At 38.7% G+C, this 19,039-nt stretch overlaps 1 protein-coding gene across 12 annotated transcripts in view; it reads left to right on the forward strand.

Moving 5' to 3' along the window:
- The window catches only part of R3HDM1 (R3H domain containing 1), a 198,074-nt gene extending 181,546 nt beyond the window's left edge, over window positions 1-16,528 (forward strand). For all 12 annotated transcript variants that reach the window (XM_004774254.3, XM_004774256.3, XM_004774257.3 and 9 more), the window contains 4 exons: window positions 8,314-8,458; window positions 13,843-13,925; window positions 14,400-14,484; window positions 15,189-16,528. In XM_004774254.3, the coding sequence (XP_004774311.2) occupies window positions 8,314-8,458; window positions 13,843-13,925; window positions 14,400-14,484; window positions 15,189-15,547 (672 nt within the window). In that variant the 3' untranslated portion in view covers window positions 15,548-16,528. The remainder of the gene's footprint in view (window positions 1-8,313; window positions 8,459-13,842; window positions 13,926-14,399; window positions 14,485-15,188) is intronic.
- Window positions 16,529-19,039: the final 2,511 nt, after the last annotated feature.

A 19,039-nucleotide genomic window follows, 5' to 3' on the forward strand; every position in this document is an offset into this window, starting at 1 on the left:
AATGGATCAAAGAAAATCATCAGCACATGTCAGGAACATAAGAAAAAGTTTTATGGGAGAATTTAAAATGGATAAATTAAGCAGACAACACTTGAAGCAACTGATCAATTATAAGATCACTAAAAGTGGGTCAACCAAATATTATTTGCCTCCTAATGTAGTGTAGAAGGAAGTACATAGCATCACCTGTAATGTACTCATAAAAAACACAGAGCCTGAATCTAACCAAGTCCCTAAATCTAGCTATTAATTACAAAAAATACGGGGGTGGGGGAGAACAGCTTATACCATGGAATATTTTTCTGAACAAATTGACCTAATTTCTCTTAAAAAAAAAAACAAACAAAAAACAGCATTTTGAAATGAAGGCTGAGGCACCTGCACCCAATGTTTATAGCAGCAATGTCCACAATAGCCAGACTATGGTAAGAGCCCAAATGTCCATCTGGGTAAATGCGTAAAGAAGATGTGGTATATATATACAATGGAATACAATGCAGCCATCAAAAAGTGATATCTTGCCATTTGCAACAACATGGATGGAACTAGAGGGTATTATGCTAGGAGAAATAGATCAGAGAAAGACAGTTATCATACGATCTTACTGATATGCAGAATTTAAGAAACAAGAGGATCATAGGGGAAGAGAGGCAAAAATGAAACAAGACCAAACCGTTTACAAGAGACCCTTATCTCAGGAAACAAACAGTGTTGCTGGAAGGGAGTGGGGAAGAGGGATAAGGTGGCTGGGTGATGAATATTGGGGAGTGTGTATGTTATGGTTAACACTGTATTGTGTAAGACTGATGAATCACAGACCTGTACCCCTGAAACAAATAATACATTATATGTTAGTAATTTTTTAAAATCTTGTAAAAAATTAATGCTGAGTCTTTCGTAGATTAAAATATACTCAGGAGTTATAATCAGATACAACCTGTGGATCTTCCTTTGAAATTGAACACTCAAAAGACATTTTTCAGCATAAAGGGAATATTTAAATATGTTAATTTCATTAGTATGAGAATCTTTTTTTTTTCCTTTTCTTTTTAGAAAATAATTCCTGGGGCACCTGGGTGTCTCAGTAGGCTAGAAGTCTGACTCTTGATCTCAGCTCAGGTCTTGTTCTCACAGTCATAGTTCAAGCCCCTCATTGGGCTCTATACTGGGTGTGGAACCTACTTTAAAAAAAAAGTTCCAGGGGCGCCTGGGTGGCTCAGTGGGTTAAAGCCTCTGCCTTCGGCTCAGGTCATGATCCCAGGGTCATGGGATCGAGCCCCGCATCGGGCTCTCTGCTCAGCGGGTAGCCTGCTTCCTCATCTCTCTCTGCCTGCTTCTCTGCCTACTTGTGATCTCTGTCTGTCAAATAAATAAATAAAATCTTTAAAAAAAAAAAATAAATAAAAAATTAAAAAAAGTTCCATTAGATAAAAATATTTTTTTAAATATTTGTACATTAAACTATTTGCAAATGAAATGCTATAATACCTGAGATTTGCTCAGAACTCTTTCGGGGGAACAAAGCAGGGGAAAACACAATCAAAGCTGTGTGATGGGTTCATGGAAGTTCATTATGTTCATGTACATTGGGTGTAGAGATTACTGAGAAAAACTAAAATAAAATCCTGAAAGAAAATATTAATAAATAAATATTTTTAAAGATGAACTGAATAAAATCCACATGACAAAATTATAGCAGAATAAAAAGGGCAAAGATATTTATAGGCTACTAGCTGTACTCAAAAACTAAATGGCCAGTGGCCATTAATCAGAAGAAAATATAAAAATATTTTTATCTATATTGGGAAAACTGAAGAAGACTAAAATTTGCATTGTTGGCAGAGATGTCCAATTACAAACTCTCCTGTACATTCTTGGTGGTACTGCAAATTGATAGAACTCTTCTTGGAGGCAGTTTAGTGACATTTTTGAAAATGTAGAATGCACATAGCAGTTCAACACCAAATCCACAAACAATCCAATTAAAAATTGGGCAGAAGACTTCAGTAGACATTTTTCCCAAGAAGACCTACAGATGGCCAACAGATGCATGAAAGATGTTCAGTATCACTCATCAGGGAAGTGTAGGTCAGAAACACAATGAGATACCACCTTACACCTGTCAGAATGGCTACAATCAAAAAGACAAGAAATAGCAAGTATTGGCGAGGATGCGGAGGAAAAGGTAGTGTGCTAGTGGTGGGATTGCAACCTGGTGCAGCCACTGAGGAAAACAGTATGGACTTTCCTCAAAAAATTAAAAATAGAAATACCATGAAATTTAATAATTCTACTGAGTATTTACCCAAAGAAAATGGGAACACTAATTCAAAAAAATTTAAGTAGCCTTAAGTTTATTTCAACATTGTTTACAGTAGCCAGGATATGGAAGCAACCTAAGCATACATTGACATACTAATGGATAAGGAAGATATGATATATAAACAATGGAATATTACTCAACCATAAAAAAGAGAGCTTGCCATTTGCAACAACGTGGATGAACCTAGAGAGTATTATACTAAGTGAAATAAGACTGAGAAAGACAAATACCATATGATTTCACTCATATGTGCAATCTAAAAAACAAAACTAATGCATAAACATTAAAACAAAATAAATAGGGGCGCCTGGGTGGCTCAGTGGGTAAAGCCGCTGCCTTCGGCTCGGTTCATGATCTCAGGGTCCTGGGATCGAGTCCCGCATCGGGCTCTCTGCTCGGCAGGGAGCCTGCTTCCTCCTCTCTCTCTCTCTGCCTGCCTCTCTGCCTACTTGTGATCTCTCTCTGTCAAATAAATAAATAAATCTTTAAAACAAAATAAATAGAATTTTTAAAAAAGCAGAGTCAGGCCTGTAAATACATAGAACAAACTGATGGTTGCCAGAGGGATGGGAGATTGGAAGGTGGAGAGGTGAATATAGTCAATGAGGGGGAGTGGGAGATACAGGAGATACATGCACGTGGAATGCGTATGTCATGGGGATGAAGCATTCAGCATAAGGAAGGTAGTCAGTGATAATTGTGATAGTACTATATGATGACAGATGGTAGCTATATTTGTGGTGAGTATAGAGTAATGTATATAGAAGCTGAATCACTGTGTTTTACACCTGAAACTAGTGTAACGGTCAGCTGTACTCAAAGAAAAAATTTATGTAGAAGGTACATAAGGTACATAAGCCTTTGATCCACAAATTTACTTTTAGAACTTTGTCCAATAAAAATTGTGGAACAAGCACACAGGAATATGTGTACTTGGATATTTCTTTCTTACCTGTTGTTGACCTTGAAAAACTAAAAATATCTTGATATACAACAGTGAGATAAGTGATTAAATAAATTACTATACCATTTAGGAAAATATCTTAAGTGTATATACTAAAAAGAATGAGATACACCTACTACCCAAGTGGTACTTCTAAATATCATTCTCCACTTAAAGCAACGAGGACTCCGTAGTGAAATGACTGTTGCCAGGATTCATTCAGGATAAAATACAAGGTGATTTTGGAACATGTTGCTGTGCCAGAAAGTAATAAAATACTTAAAGGGTGATGGAGATGTGTCAAGAGACACAGGTCCAGGCTCAAATACTTTGGAAATAAAATAAGAAATGAATGATCACCCTTAAAATAAAATAGAATCCATGAGTCCATCCTGATATAAATGAATGAATGGGGAAAGAGTGAAGCTCTTCTTCACAATAAAATATGAACTGTAAATAATAGAAAGAATGCTAGAATTAGAAAATCACCATCTGCAAACCACCAGGCAAGAATCATCACTGGACGAGAGAGGATTCTAGGAAAATGGCAGAGTAGAAGCATCAGGAGTCTCTCTCTCCCCCTGGAAATAATTGCGCTGGCAGAATCTGTCTGATATAACAGTTTTGGAGCACTACAATCTATTGAAGGCTTGCAATTGCCAGGGAAAAGCTTGGGTGATAAATTGTAATTAAATTCAGTCAAATTCGGCTTTTAGCCCAGTAATAGGTGCCTATCCTTACCTTCACCCCCTAACAGGCAACTGTGCACATTGTTACTAGAGCAGCTTACAGAAGCCAGGGTGGGCAAAAAAGGGCCCTGTCCTCCAAATACAAAGGCTTTGTGTTCTCATGATGGGTCTCAGCTTCTAATCACAGAGCTGTAGACAAAGGGGCAATACCATTGTTGTTGCACCTCCCCACATTGTTGCACATCTCTCCCATGACACTTCTAGGGGACTTAAAGGACCAGAATCCTGTTTTCCTTCCCTTTATCTTTCTCTTTGAGTCCATTTTGGGAGCCACACAGTAAGGGCTGGAACATTCAAAAGCAAATCAATATATAGGGCACTTGCCCAGGAAAAGGCATAGGCCAAACCCTGAAAAGACCTCAGCGTTATACCTCAGGCCAATCTTTGGCACAGAGACAGCCTGCAACAGTCAGTAAACAAAAACCATAACAGCAACAAAACAGAACAAACCCTGGGAAGGGGAGAGAATCTGATTTCCACTTACCAACATGGTTAGATCCAAATGTCCAGTTTTCAACAGAGAGGGGAGACAGGATGGCCCATTCAAGGGAAAAAAAATAAGTCAACATAAAATTGTCCCTGAAAAAGATCTGATGACAGATCTCCTGGACAAAGACCTTAAAATTGTCTTCAGACTGCTCAAAGAACTACAGGAAGATACAGGGAAAGATAAGAAAATAATGTATGAACAAAATGGAAATATCAATAAAGTGATAGAAAACCTAAAAAGAAGCCAGAATGAAATTCTGGAGCTAAAAATATAATAACTGCAATGAAAAGTTCACTGGAGGAATTCAGTAGCAGATGCGAGCAGGCTGAAGAGAGAGAATCAGAGAACTTGAAGACAGGACAGTGGAAATGAACGAGTCTGAGGAACAGACAGAAAAAGAATGAATAAAATTGAACAGAGCCCAAGGGACCTGTGGGACACCATCAAAATGACCGACACATTGCAGTTGTCCCAAAAGGAGAAGAGAAAATATTTGCAGAAATAATGGTTGAAAACTTAACAAATTTGATAAACAGCATGAATATAAACGTGAAGTAGCTTGACATACTCCAAGTAAGAACTCCCAAAATACCCACACTAAAACACAATATAATCAGTCTCAAAAAATAAAGACAGAATACTAAAAGCAGCAGGAGAGAAACAACTTGACACATAGAAAAGATGCTCAGAAAAGATTATCAGCAAATTTCTCATCAGAAACTGGAGGCCAAAGGCAGCAGGCCAGTATATTCAAAGTGTTAAAAGAAAAAAATGTTGGGGGTACCTGGCTGGCTCAGTGGGTTAAAGCCTCTGCCTTCAACTCGGGTTATGATCTCAGGGTCCTGGGATCGAGCCCCGCATCGGGCTCTCTGCTCCCTGGGGAGTCTGCATCCTCCTCTCTCTCTCTTCCTGCCTCTCTGCCTACTTGTGATCTCTGTTTGTCAAATAAGTAAATAAAAATCTTTTTAAAAAAAATAAATAAATAAAAATAAAAGAAAAAAATGTTAACCAAGAATCCTGTATTTGACAAAACTGCCCTTCAAGAGTGAGATAGAAATTAATATCCTCAGATAAAAGCCGAGCCCTTTGTGCAAGAAATTCTCGAAGGGGTCCTGCAGAGTGAAGTAGAACAATAGACAGTAAGACAAAGCTATATGTAGAAATAAGGTTCTCAATTATTAAGTTAAACACATGGGCAATTATATAAAAGCTAGTTGTATTGTACCAATGGTCCATAACTGTATTTTTTGCTTTCTACATAATTTAATAAGAGACTAATACCCTTAAAGGAATTATTAGTTTATGTTCCTGGGCACACAGTGTATAAAGACGTAATTTTATGACATCAGCAACCAAAAGAGATGGGGACGAGCCATAAAGAAGCAGAGTTTTTGTATGTTATTGAAGTTAGGCTGGTATAAATTCAAATTAGGGTGTTAAAACTTTAGGATGTTAGGTGTAATATCCAAGCCAAACCATCCCCCACCTCAAAAAAAAAAAACCATGGCAACATATACAAAAGGAAATGAGAAAGGAATTTAAATATCTTACTACAAAAAATGGAGTAAACACAAAAGACTAATGCAGGAAGTGAGGGTGGGGAGGAAGTTAAAAGGCATATAGAAAACAGTGAAGTGACAAAGGTAAGTCCCTCTTTATCAGTGGTTATTTTAACTGTAAAGACAGAGATTGGCAGAATGGATTAAAAACACCTGATCTAATTACATGCTATCTATGAAACTCACTTTAGGTCCAAATACACAAATGAATTGCAAATGAAGGGATGCAAAAAGATAATTCACGAAAATAGTAACCGAAAGAGAATAGGGGTTGTTATTGCTAATATCAAACAAAATAAGACTCTAGATCCAAAAAATTTTCAAGATCGAAAAGTTCGGGGGCACCTGTGTGGCTTAGTGTGTTAAAGCCTCTGCCTTCAGCTCAGGTCATGATCCCAGGGTCCTGGGATTGAGCCCCAAATCAGGCTCTCTGCTCAGCGGGGAGCCTGCCTTCCCTCTCACTGCTTGCCTCTCTACCTACTTGTGATCTCTGTCTGTCAAATAAGAAATTAAAAATCTTAAAAAAAAAAGATACAAAAGTTCAGTACAGCAAGAAGGTGAAATAGTTACAAGAACAAACCATCATGTAACAGTTGGAAACTTTAATGCCCTACTCTCAATAAGGGATTTAACAACGAGGCGAGAGTTAAGGAAATGGAGAGCTTAAACAAAACAAACCAAATAGATGCAACAGAGGTATAGAGAACACTCTCCCTGACAAGAACAGCACTTACATCCTTCTTGTGTACCTGGGACATTTTCTTAGATAGACCATCTGTATGTTAGGCCACAAGTTAAATCTCAGTAGATTTTAAAAGGTACACATCAGCCAGCATTGTAACTGGCAGTCCTACCTAGAGCAGTTAGGCAAGAAAAAGAAATAAAAGGCATCCAAGTTGGAAAGGAAGAAGTAATATTCTGTTTATAGGTAATATGATCTCCCACTAAGACACTTATAATGAGAAAAGAAAAAATAGTTAACAACAAAGAAACCTTGCAGATACCACCTTAACCAAATGATGGAAGTAAATGTCACCAAGATTGTGTTGACACATGGATGTCAAGTTCCCTCTTGTGATGCATTGAGAAGCACACATATCCCTTCTCTTAGTCCTCACTCAAATGTACTTTGTCAGTTTGGGCATGAGGAAGCAGCCAGCAAACCAAAGGGACATTCTGCAAAATAACTCATCTTCAAAATGACCTTCAAAAAAGTCAAAGTCAAGAGAGAAAAAAGACTAAGTCTCTGTTCCCAATTTAAAAGAAAAAGGAGACCTGAGTGATTCAGTCAGTTAAGCATCGAACTCTTGATTTGAGCTCAGGTCTTGATCTCTGGATTGTGAGTTCAAGCCCCATGCTACTTTAAAAAGAAAAAAAGATGAAAGAGACGTGACAACTAAATGCACCGTTTGATTTTGGACTAGAAGCGGAGATTTTTTTCCTTTTTGTTGTAAAGTATGTTAGTGGGACAATTGGTGAAATTTGAATAAACTCTATAGATTACATAATATTGCTGTATTGTTAATTGCCTGATTTTGATAAATGTTTTTCTTCAAGGACTTTTTTAGAAACATCTTTATTTCAAAGTGTTCTCGAACACTATTACGTAGAGAGTAGAATCACTTTTATATAGATTTTGATCAGCCTATGCTGGTTAATTATATAGAAAATGTCCTTGTTTTTGGGAAAAAGACACTAAGTTATTTTGGGATGGGGTATTGTAACCAACTCATTCTCAAATATTTTGGAAAAAAATAACTGTATACAGAGAGAGATAATAAAGATTTAAAAATATGCAGAGAGACATATAAAAATATAGGAAAATCACATTTGGGAAATCTGAGAGTTCTTTGTACTATTTTTGGTAATTGTTCTTTAGGGATGAATTGTTTAAAAACAAAATATTAAAGAAACTGTTAACATGACCAAAAAAATAAGATAAATGTATATTTTTTTGTCATGGAAAAGTATCTACAATATTAATGTCCAGGTACAAAAGCAAGATTCAAAAGTTGGATTATAGTCAGTCTACTTCCGTTTTTGTAAAGTGTAGATGTATGGCTGCATATGCTTAGAAACAGTCTGTTCCAGTGTTTATCTTTGGGAGCTGAAAATTATAAATCTCTGTGTTTAAATTTTTTAATGATTAATTCATATTTGTAATCTGAAAAAAATAAGAAATTTGTTCAAAAGTTAATCTGCAAAGAACATCACTAAAATGCTAACCTGTTTTTTTGTTGTGATTACAGCACAGCCCTCAACTCAGTAGTCCCATTATTTCACCAGCTCAGTCGCCAGCACCAGCTCAGCTGACCACCCTGAAAACTGTCCGTCCCTCTGGACCACCCCTTTCCATCATACCTCAGTTTTCTAGACCTTTTGTTCCAGGGCAAGGTAAGTGCACGAAACTAGTCACAGCCTCAGAGGATTGGAAGGTATCCCCTCCCCTGGGTGTTGAGTGGAACTGTTGAATCACTGTATTGTACACCTGAAACTCTTACCACACTGTATCTTAACTACACTGAAGTTAATTTTTTTTTTTTTAATTGAAGATAAAAGACATCCCTTCCCAATCACTTTGTGATTTCCCTTGTACTACTTTCACTTGTCCACAGGACTGCATTTTCACCTCCACCCAGGCATATGCGTTTATTACCATATACTCTCCTAACCTTAATGTTTCATCACTAATTAATAATTACTATCTTAGTAACTACTTCCATTCAATAATTACTTATGTGATAGAGTTCAAATGACCATAACTACTATCCTTAGACTCCATTTCTCTATAGTAGTAATATGCAATGCTATAAATTTGGTTTTTTTTTTCTAATTTCTCTATCAGAGTAGTATATATTAAAAGGTTATTCAAAAGTGTATTCAACAGTTATTGTGTCCTCATTGTGCCCCTGAGATACAAAGATGAATAAGGAGAAGTCCTTACCTGACCTCAGTCTAATTGGAGGAACAGCAAATGGATAATTCTAAAATAATATGGAAAACATTAATTTTAATTTCTGGAATTTATCCTAAGGATAATGCACACAATGATCTATCCACAGAAGAGTTTGGTCTGTAGCAGAAAAATGCAAAACAACCTAAATGTCCATTAGTAAGGATTAGATTTGGTATATCTGTATAAGGAATACTATACAGTTATCCACAAATCATGTTTTAAAGAATTGTTAGAAGAAATATTCACAGTACAGTGAGTGATTTTAAAAAACAGGATACATAAAGAGGAGTTGGGAGATACGAACTTGCAGTTATGGAATGAATAAGTCAAAGGGATGGGGAGTCCAGCATATGAGAATATACTCAGTAATATTATAATGGCATTTTATGGTGACAGATGGTAGCTGCGCATGTGGTGAGCATAGCATAGCATATAAGTTGTAGAGTCACTATGTTGTATACCTGAAACTAATGTAACATTGTGTGTCAACTATACTTCAATGTAAAAAAGCAGCACTTGGCTGGCTCAGACTGTAGAGCATGTGACTCTTGACTTGATCTTAGGGTCATGAGTTTGAGCCCCATGTGGGGCATAGAGATTACTTAATTTAAATTTTATTTTTAATTAAAAATAAAAGTTACCTGGGCATTTCAAAAAAGAAGATCTATAAATGCCCAGTAAGCCTTTGAACAGGTGCTCAACATCATTCATTGTTGATTAGGGAAAGGAATATTAAAATCTGAATGAAATATCACTTTGCCCCCACTGGAATGGCTGTAACAAAAAGATTAACACAACAGAATGTAGGTGAAGTTACAGAGCAACTAAAATTCTTGCACATGGGTGTAGAGGTGTAAAATTTTAAAACCACTTTGGAAAAAGATTTGAGTTTCTTCAGAGTTAATCACTTACCTTGCAATGCAGCAATTCCACTCCTAGGTATTTACCTAAGAAAAATGAAAATATGTCTATGCACATTTGTAGAACATATGTAAAAACCTTATTATAATTGCCCAAACTGGACACGACCTCATGTCCACCAACCAAAGACTATTAAACAGATTGTAAGGCATCCTTAAAATGAAATATTGATCAACAGTTTGAATGAACAAAGCAAACTGACGTGCAACAGCATTGATGAAGTTCAGAGTCTTGTTAAGCAAAAAACAAGTCAGACACAAAAAGAAGATCTAATGTGCGATTCTAATTAAATGAAATCCAGTAATAGGCAAACTAAGCTATGATGTTAGAAATCAGGTAGTGATGTGGATGGGATATGGAATTGACTAGTAAGGAGTTGAGGGAACATTTTTTCAGGGGATGGAAGCATTCATTGTCTTTTTGGGGTTGTGATTACATGGACTTCTACAATTGTTAGAATTCATCAGACCCAATACTAAAGATGTGCATTTTATTTTACGTAAATTATTGTCTCAATTTTTTAAAGACTTATAGAGCCACCTGGGTGGCTCAGTTGGTTAAGCATCTGCCTTTAGCTCAGGTCATGATTTCAGGGAGATCATGCTTCTCCCTCTCCCTCTGTTCCTCCCCACCCCTGATCACACACTCTTTCTCAAATAAGTAAAATCTTTAAAATATATATATTATATATATATATATATATATATATATATATATATATGCACATGTGTGCATAAGTAGAACAAACACTGAAAAAATACACGCCAAAATGTTAAAGTGATGGAATTACCAGAGAGGTTTTTATTTTCTCCTTTGTAATTCTGTTTCCAAATTTTCTACAAAGCCACATACTTTAATAATTTAGAAAAATAGAACATGTTATAAATAATGAATTTAAACAGTATATGGCAATATGGTACTACCAGATACATGGTCTAGTACGAGTGCCCCAAGAGAAGCACAGCATGGCCTATAGGGAGGAATCTTTGATTATTGCTGTCTACAGCTCAACTCCATATTTCAAAAGTATACTGCTCCATGGGTCTAAACATAATTCTGACTCTTTTGCACTGTTTTGTATGAATCTTCATGCTTCTCTGATCTCAACATCAAGCCACCATGGCATATCTGCCCTTCAGATAGTGCTTGGGAAGGAGCAAGTGTGTCATGGGTGTGTCCTGCCAGGGAGCTGCCCTAGCACCTTCACACTGTCCATCTGAAAAGAGCTCCATAGAGTAGAGAGAAGTCTATACCTTCCTTTTCTCTGTTAGGAAGCTTATAGGAGAAGGGATGTATGATTCCCTGAAGTGTTTTTCTAGCACCTATGCATAATCCCCTTTCAAATGCAGAATGTAGTGAATTGGGAAACTTACGGTTAAAATAAAATGAGAAGATTTTTTTTAAGATTTATTTATTTTAGAGAGAGAGTACACATGTGAGAGTGGGTAGCAGGGGTGGTATGGATGGAAGAAGAATCCTCAAGCAGACTCCCCGCTGAGCGTGGAGCCTGATGTAGGGCTCTACCTCTGGCTGAGGTGATGACCAAATCAAGAGTCAGACACTTAACCGACTGAGCCACCCAGTTGCCCCTAAAATGAGAATATTAACAAATGAAAACATTCTCCAGGACAAGGTTTTTGCGATCAGCATTTATTAATCCCTTTAAAGAGTGTTTAAGACTAGACCCAAGACCTAAAGTGTAAATATACCCATTGGTTAAGACTATAAAAATGTTTGTAATGGGTACCTGGCTGGCTCAGCTGAAAGAGCTTAACTCTCGATCTCAGTCATGAGTTCAAGCCCCACAATGGATGTAGAGATTATTTTTTTTTAAGATTTTATTTATTTATTTGACAGACAGATCACAAGTAGGCAAAGAAACAGGCAGAGAGAGAGGGGTAAGCAGGCTTCCTGCCAAGCAGAGAGCCCGGTATGGGGCTCGATCCCAGGACCTTTGATCCCAGGATCATGACCTGAGCCGAAGGCAGAGGCTTTAACCCACTGACACTGAGCCACCCAGGTACCCTTAGAGTTTGTTTGTTTTTTTTGTTTTGTTTTGTTTTTGTTTTTTTTGATTTAGAACTTTTGTTCTCTTTCTCTCTCTCTCTCTTTCTCTCTTTTCTTTTTTTTTTTTGAGAGGGAGATAGAGGTGATGAGGAGTGACAGAGGGAGAGGGAGAAAGAATTTTTCCCTCCAATGGCATTATATTTGTTTTATTTAACTTTTTTTTTTTAAAGATTTTATTTATTTATTTGACAGAGACAGATCACAAGTAGGCAGAGAGGCAGGCAGAGGGGGGGGGGGAGCAGGCTCCCTGCTGAGCAGAGAGCCCGATGCGGGACTCGATCCCAGGACCCTGAGATCATGACCTCAGCCGAAGGCAGCGGCTTAACCCACTGAGCCACCTAGGCGCCCCTATTTAACTTTTTTATTTAAATTCAATTAATTAATATATAATGTATTACTGGTTTCAGAGGTACAGGCCTGTGATTTGTCAGTCTTATATAATACCCAGTGCTCATTACATCACATGCCCTCCTTAATGTCTGTCACCCAGTTACCCCATCCCTCCACTATGCTCCCCAACAACCTTCAGTTTCTTTCCTGTGATTAAGAATGTCTTATGGTTAGTCTCCCTCTTTCATTTCATCTTGTTTTATTTTTTCCTCTCTTGAGGGAAAGAGAATCTTAAACAGGCTCCACACGGTGTGGAGTGGCTTGATATTACAACCCTAAGATCAAGACCTGAGCTGAAATCAAGAGTCATATGTTTAACCAACTGAGCCACCCAGGCACCCCAAAATAAATTAACTTTAAAAGAAATGTTTGTAAGGAGTATATATAAAGGTATAAGTGCACATATTTGTAGTAATTAATACAAATTAATACAAATGAGCTGGCTCATTCAGTAGAACATGCAACTCTGGAGGTCGGGGTTATGGGTTTGAGCCCCACCTTGGGTGTAGAGATTACTGGGAAAAAAAATGTCTTTTTTTGAAAAGCAGTGTGACTTTGGGTAGATAGCTTAATGTTTTTCCAGGATTTTTCCTTCTTCTGAAATATAAGTTATATCAATTTTTTTAAAGATTTTATTTATTTATTTGACAGAGAGAGAGAGAGAGATCACAAGGAGGCAGAGAGGCAGTCAGAGAGAAAGGAGAAAGCAGGCTTTCCGCTGAGCAGAGAGTCTGATGCAGGTCTCCCAGGACCCTGAGATCACGACCTGAGCCGAAGGCAGAGGCTTTAACCCACTGAGCCACCCAGGCGCCCAGTTATATCAATTTTTAACCATCATAGAAAATGTGGATTTTAGCATTTCAAGTGGGTGGAATGGGTATTAGACTTATTTTGGAGGATTTTGTATCAAATATTAAGGTAAATTAGGGAAGTTTCTCTCTATCCTATCCCCTTTCCACCCAGTTCCCACCACTTACCTTCCTCTATAGCCACTGTTATTAGTCTTCATTCCTCTCAGAAGTTTACCCCAGCTCTTTAAAGGGAAAATGGAAACTTTTCATCCTTTTTAAAAATATGTCAGTACCGGGCACCTGGGTGGCTCAGTGGCTTAAGCCTCTGTCTTCGGCTCAGATCGTGATCTCAGGGTCCTGGGATCAAGGCCCGCATCGGGCTCTCTGCTCACCGGGGAGCCTGCTTTCTCCTCTCTTTCTCTATGCCTGCCTCTCTGCATACTTGTGATCTCTCTCTCTCTCTGTTTCAAATAAATAAAAGTAAAAAATCTAAAAAAAGTAAAATATATATATATATATATATATATATGTCATTCCTACACTTTTTTTATTCTAACAAATCTGAACTATTTTGGACAATTTAGAAAACTTTGGGATGTACTTTTATAACTGAGCAGAGAACAACTTAGAAATGTTTTGTTATTGACTTTCAGGAGATGCCAGATATCCGTTACTTGGCCAGCCTCTGCAGTACAACCCTCCTGCTGTTCTGCACGGACACATTCCAGCCCAACAGGTGTGAAAGCTAGCTGTCTGACGACCTAGGCTTGGTTGGCAGAAAAGCATACTTGGGTGGTGGAGAGTGTAGGCGGCCTGGGCCCACCTGTTGGCAGTCACAAGGGAGACCCGTGTGCCTCAGCCAGCTGAGTTATCAGTGTCATCTGGCTGCATTGAGTCTGGGTCTGGCCCGGCTGAGAGCAGGCAAGGGAGAAGGTGATGTGCTATTTGCATGAGCAGTCACACACTCGTGCACTCCAAATAGGGCGGTGGACAGTGCTGGGGCGTCAGGGCACCCTTGCTTATGAAAGACGACAAGTGACTGGTCATAGTGAGGGACAGAAATGCCATTGCCACAAGGGTATGTGTTTGAATTTTTTCTGCTGAAGTACAAAATCCAGACTGAGTATGTTTAGGTGTTAAGTGTTTAAACATCACAGTTATATTTTTCAGCACTATGAATTTTATTTCTCATCTGATTGTGGGTTTTCAGGGTCAGTCTGGCAACAGGCATGGAAACCGAGGAAGGAAACAAGCTAAAAAAGCTGCATCCACTGATCTTGGTGCCGGAGAAGCAGGTATGTCCCTGAGAGGCAACTGGATGTGGTTCCACAAACTGCTGACCAGTTCAACAGTCTTTAAACAGAAAGGGGCTTTCTGCTTCCTAAAATCCTGTCCTATATGTTACAAGAAATGGTGCTGTCTGTTATATAGGGCTCTTAAAATACATTCTTTTGTCTTATTTCAGATTTCAGAGTGCAGTTAGGTGCAGGAGGATTTAGGAAGGACGAAGGGACCAAAAGGAAAAGTTATGTGTGAAAGGAACAGGCAGAATGACACTCTTTGCTTCTGTGTCCTTGGAGAAAGGAAGTAGTCCTTCCACCCACGCAGAGACAGTCTGATGGACAGATAACTGCTTTTCTGTGGCAGAGGGCTTTCAGAGGGCACTCAGCAGCTTTGGGGGTTACGGCAAGTGCTGTTTTATTCAGGAAACAGCCCAAGAACACACACCTAACTTAGAGAATCCACTATACAATGCTGTGTTTTCTATGTACAGCTAACAGCCAGGACTGAGATGGGTAGTTTAATACTATTAGCTCTACACCCCCTGCCTTAGGGCTAAGTAGGAGTGCTTTAAAAGACGGCCATAATTATAGTTTTGTGGGGTTTGAAGGGTTTCACAAAATCCCGTTCATTTCTTATGTGATATCTGGGTCTTCAGTACTTTTTGCCCACCATCTTAGTTACAGGGATTATTAATTCTACACCTTTTCCATTCTAGTTGGGAAGGTCTTGGAAATTACTGAACTACCAGATGGAATAACTCGCATGGAAGCTGAGAAGCTTTTTGGGGAACTCTTTAAAATTGGCGCCAAGATCCGGTGGCTCCGGGACCCTCAATCCCAGCCCCAGCTGCGTCGTCACCCCCTCTGCTGTGGTAGCGGGGACAACACTGTCAACCCTGAACGCTCTAAACCCAGTGACTTGGCCTCCACATACACCGTCTTAGCCACATTCCCCTCCATTTCAGCTGCACAGAATGCATTGAAGAAACAAATTAACTCGGTTAACAAGTTTAAGCTGAGAACAAGCAAGAAGCACTATGACTTTCACATTCTGGAAAGGGCAAGTTCTCAGTAACAGAGCCACCTTGGACCCTTGGCCTTTATGATACCCCTGTCCTCACCCATCTTTAATTGGCTTGGTATTTGGAGCTTCTGTTAACATGATAGAGACTCCTAGGACGTGTGGTCATGGCGTTATAGCTTTTGAAGACAGGCCAGTGATTCAGCAAAGGGGGAGAAGTACACATTTCACCCCAAATGACTGTAGGAATCCACATCAGAATGATACAGAGTTAGCAGCTTTTTCTGAGGAAATGCTGTTCAAATGCCTCCTAACTTTTATAGTTATTTTGTTTTATATTTCTGAATTCTTGTATCAGATCCAAAGCTCTATTGTACAGCAAATTATTCTTCAAAATGATTACAACCAGTTGCAACCTGTATTTCTTTTTTGCAACCAGCACAATGTGACCCAACATAGAATTTGGGGGGAAAAGAATGCAGGAGTGGAATAACCAAGTCAAAACCATGTTCTGTCTTTCTTGGAGGGCTGGAGGGTGCCTAAGGAGAGCCCATAAATAGAAGATTACTCTTCCCCTGTATCTCTAAACACAGAAAAAATTTTCAGAAAATACAGAGCTCCTTCATAGGGTCCTTTCCTTATTCATTTAGGTAGTATGAACATTGAGTGTAAAGTAAATTATGTTCTTAACACTTAGATTCAAAGGGGAATAGGAATAATTTTAGGCAGGAAAATACTTCCACTTTTTTTTTTTTTTTTTAAGTGTCCCTCTGATAACTAAATGCCACTTATTTGCATTCCCCTCCTTGTGGATTTTTTGTCACCTAAGGAAATGCATTTGATGAGTGCTGGAAACTTCTTAAGTGGTTTAAGATTTGTTTTCATTGTTTGCAGCGGATCACTGGACATCAAAGATTCATTGCACTTATGAACAAGGAACCTTTTTTTCAATTTCTGTGTAATTTGCAAGGCTGTACAATGTGTGCTGATGCAAGCCTTTTTCAGTTCAAGAGAATAAATGTTTACAAATATAGACCCACTTTGTCTTTTGTAAATTAAAAACATCTTTTTTTTTTAAAGATTTTATTTACTTATTTGACAGAGAGCTGTCACAAGTAGGCAGAGAGGCAGGCAGAGAAAGAGGGGGAAGCAGGCTCTCTGCTGAGCAGAGAGCCCAACGTGGGGCTCAATCCCAGGACCCTGAGATCATGACCTGAGCAGAAGGCAGAGGCTTAACCCACTGAGCTACCCAGGTGCCCCCAAAACACTTTTTTAAATGAGTATCAGTATTGAAGACTTAACCCATCTTGGAGATTTCAATTTTAAATTTATAAAACATGGTAGGCAGTAAACCCATTTATTTTTCAAAAGTTCTACAAAGCATTACTTTATTGGTGGGAGGGATTCCTGTCATTTTGTTCTATCATAAGGTTAATACCAATCAATTAAAGACAGTTTTGAATATGAATATACTTACAATCAGACAACTGAAAATAGAACATGTGTTTGTTTGGATAAAGAATCCGTGATTTTAGCTGATATATTGAGCACCCCACTGTCCAGTTTAGCTCAACTGCTTTATAGAAAGCTTTTTCCATTTGCTAGCCGAGCACAGTCAGACTGCTTGTGACACCCAAAAAGTAGGAGTGTCTGCCATCTGCCACTTGCCTGGAGCCTGGTTTTCTTCTAGCCCAGACTAAAGGTTGACTTTGTGACTTAAGAGCAGCAGGTGTTCCCAGATTCTGGCACAGATGCTCACTCACTCTAAAGCTTTTGTGAAGCCCTACTTGGTCTCAGGGAATCCCAGGCCTCCTCGAGAGCTGGTACATTCTGATGTTGAATACTTTACTCCTGGGAGAAATTGGAGCTGCCTTTGAACCATGTCAGATTAAGGAGCCATGCACAGAAAAAGTAAGAATGAGCACTGTGAAAGTGCCTCACTGCCAAGACCAGTTGAATTTTAATTTTTTTGACTGGAGAGAGTCAAAGGAGAGGATACACAGGGCCAGCACTACAGCAAGAATTTATTACTTAGTCATCATACATGGGAGATGGAGACCAAAAACCACCACCTACTAGTTTATTTCAGTTCTCTGAATATTTGACTCCTGCAATAGGATTCCTGGTAAACTGAAGTGGTTTGGGTTTTTTTGTTGTTGTTGTTGTTGTTATTTTTTAACATATATGTATTTTTGTTTCAGGGGACAGGTCTGAGATTCATCATTAAGTGTTTTTTTAATATATAATTGACATGCAACATTAGATTAGTTCAGGTATACAACATAATGATTTGATATTTGTACGCATCGCAAAATGCTCACCACAATATCTAGGTAACATCTATCACTTCGTGTAGTTACCAGTTTTGTGTGCGTGATGAGAACTTTTTTTTTTTTTTTTTTGATGAGAACTCTTTTTTGAGAGGGAGAGAGCCCACACAGGCAGCGGGGATGGAGGGGGCAGCCAGAGGGAGAAGGAGAATCTTAATAAGCAGGCTCCACGCCCAGAACAGAACCTGTCGCAGGCCCAATCTCACAACCATGAGATCATGACCTGAGCCCAAATCAAGAGCCACTTAACTGGGTGCCCTTTATGTGGGATGGGAACTTTTAAAACATATTCTCTTAGCAACTTTCAAATATACAATAAAGTACTATTAACTATACTGACCATGCTATACATTAAAGCCTGTTTTTTGTTTATTTTTTAAACCCTTGGTTTAACCCTGCTCAGAGAAAATGGGTCAGAAACCAGAGCAAAGCTATTGTGAAGTCAGTTCTTAGCCACCCCGCCACCACCCCTGCAGTTCCCTGACAATCACATGGGAATATTGGCAAACCCCCATTATTATAAAAAATATGCACACCTTCCATAGACTATATTCCCCTGTTCTTTTTGATCCTCTAGAATCTGATTTCACTTACAGAAAAATGGTGGGAGGAAGAAGCACACGCAGGAAGCTTTTAAGATGTGATTTGGCCCAGACTTTAAGCCTTCCTAAAGATAGCTTCAAATGTCCCACAGCTTTGGCTGTGGATTTTCTCAGAGCACTGACTGTATTTCGGGACAGATAGTACTTTTGCCAATAAAACAGGCCATTCTTGCCTATGCCAATAATAGCTCCAGCAGCCTCTTTTTTTGGAATGATAGAGGTCACTTTACAAATTTTGGTCTACTTCCAGTTTATGTATTAGAAAGCTGAGGATGTAGCTTAATGTTTTGAGCCCTTGATCCATGAAGAACATGAATATATTGGGTATGTGTTTGTGAGTCTAGAGCACAAAGTGTGTTTGCCATGGTGCCAGCAGTAATTAATCATCAGCTTGTCCTCTGAGCTAACAAAATAGGTGTCTGAACCCTCACCCAAGCTAGCCATTGTTCTGATCCACGGGAGGAGACCGCAGCCTGGGAATAGTAGGCAAACACTGGTCTCAGTAGAACCTATATTGCCAATACATCCACAGTTAGCTGCAGAAGCTGGGTTCTCCACGTGTCATCAGCAACAGAAAAAATGCAAGTGTAAGACTTTAACAGAGGCCAGCCACA

This window comes from Mustela putorius, unplaced genomic scaffold (genome assembly GCF_011764305.1).
Source record: "Mustela putorius furo isolate JIRA1106 unplaced genomic scaffold, ASM1176430v1.1 tig00003867_pilon_pilon_pilon, whole genome shotgun sequence".
Classification (NCBI taxonomy): Eukaryota; Metazoa; Chordata; class Mammalia; order Carnivora; family Mustelidae; genus Mustela; species Mustela putorius.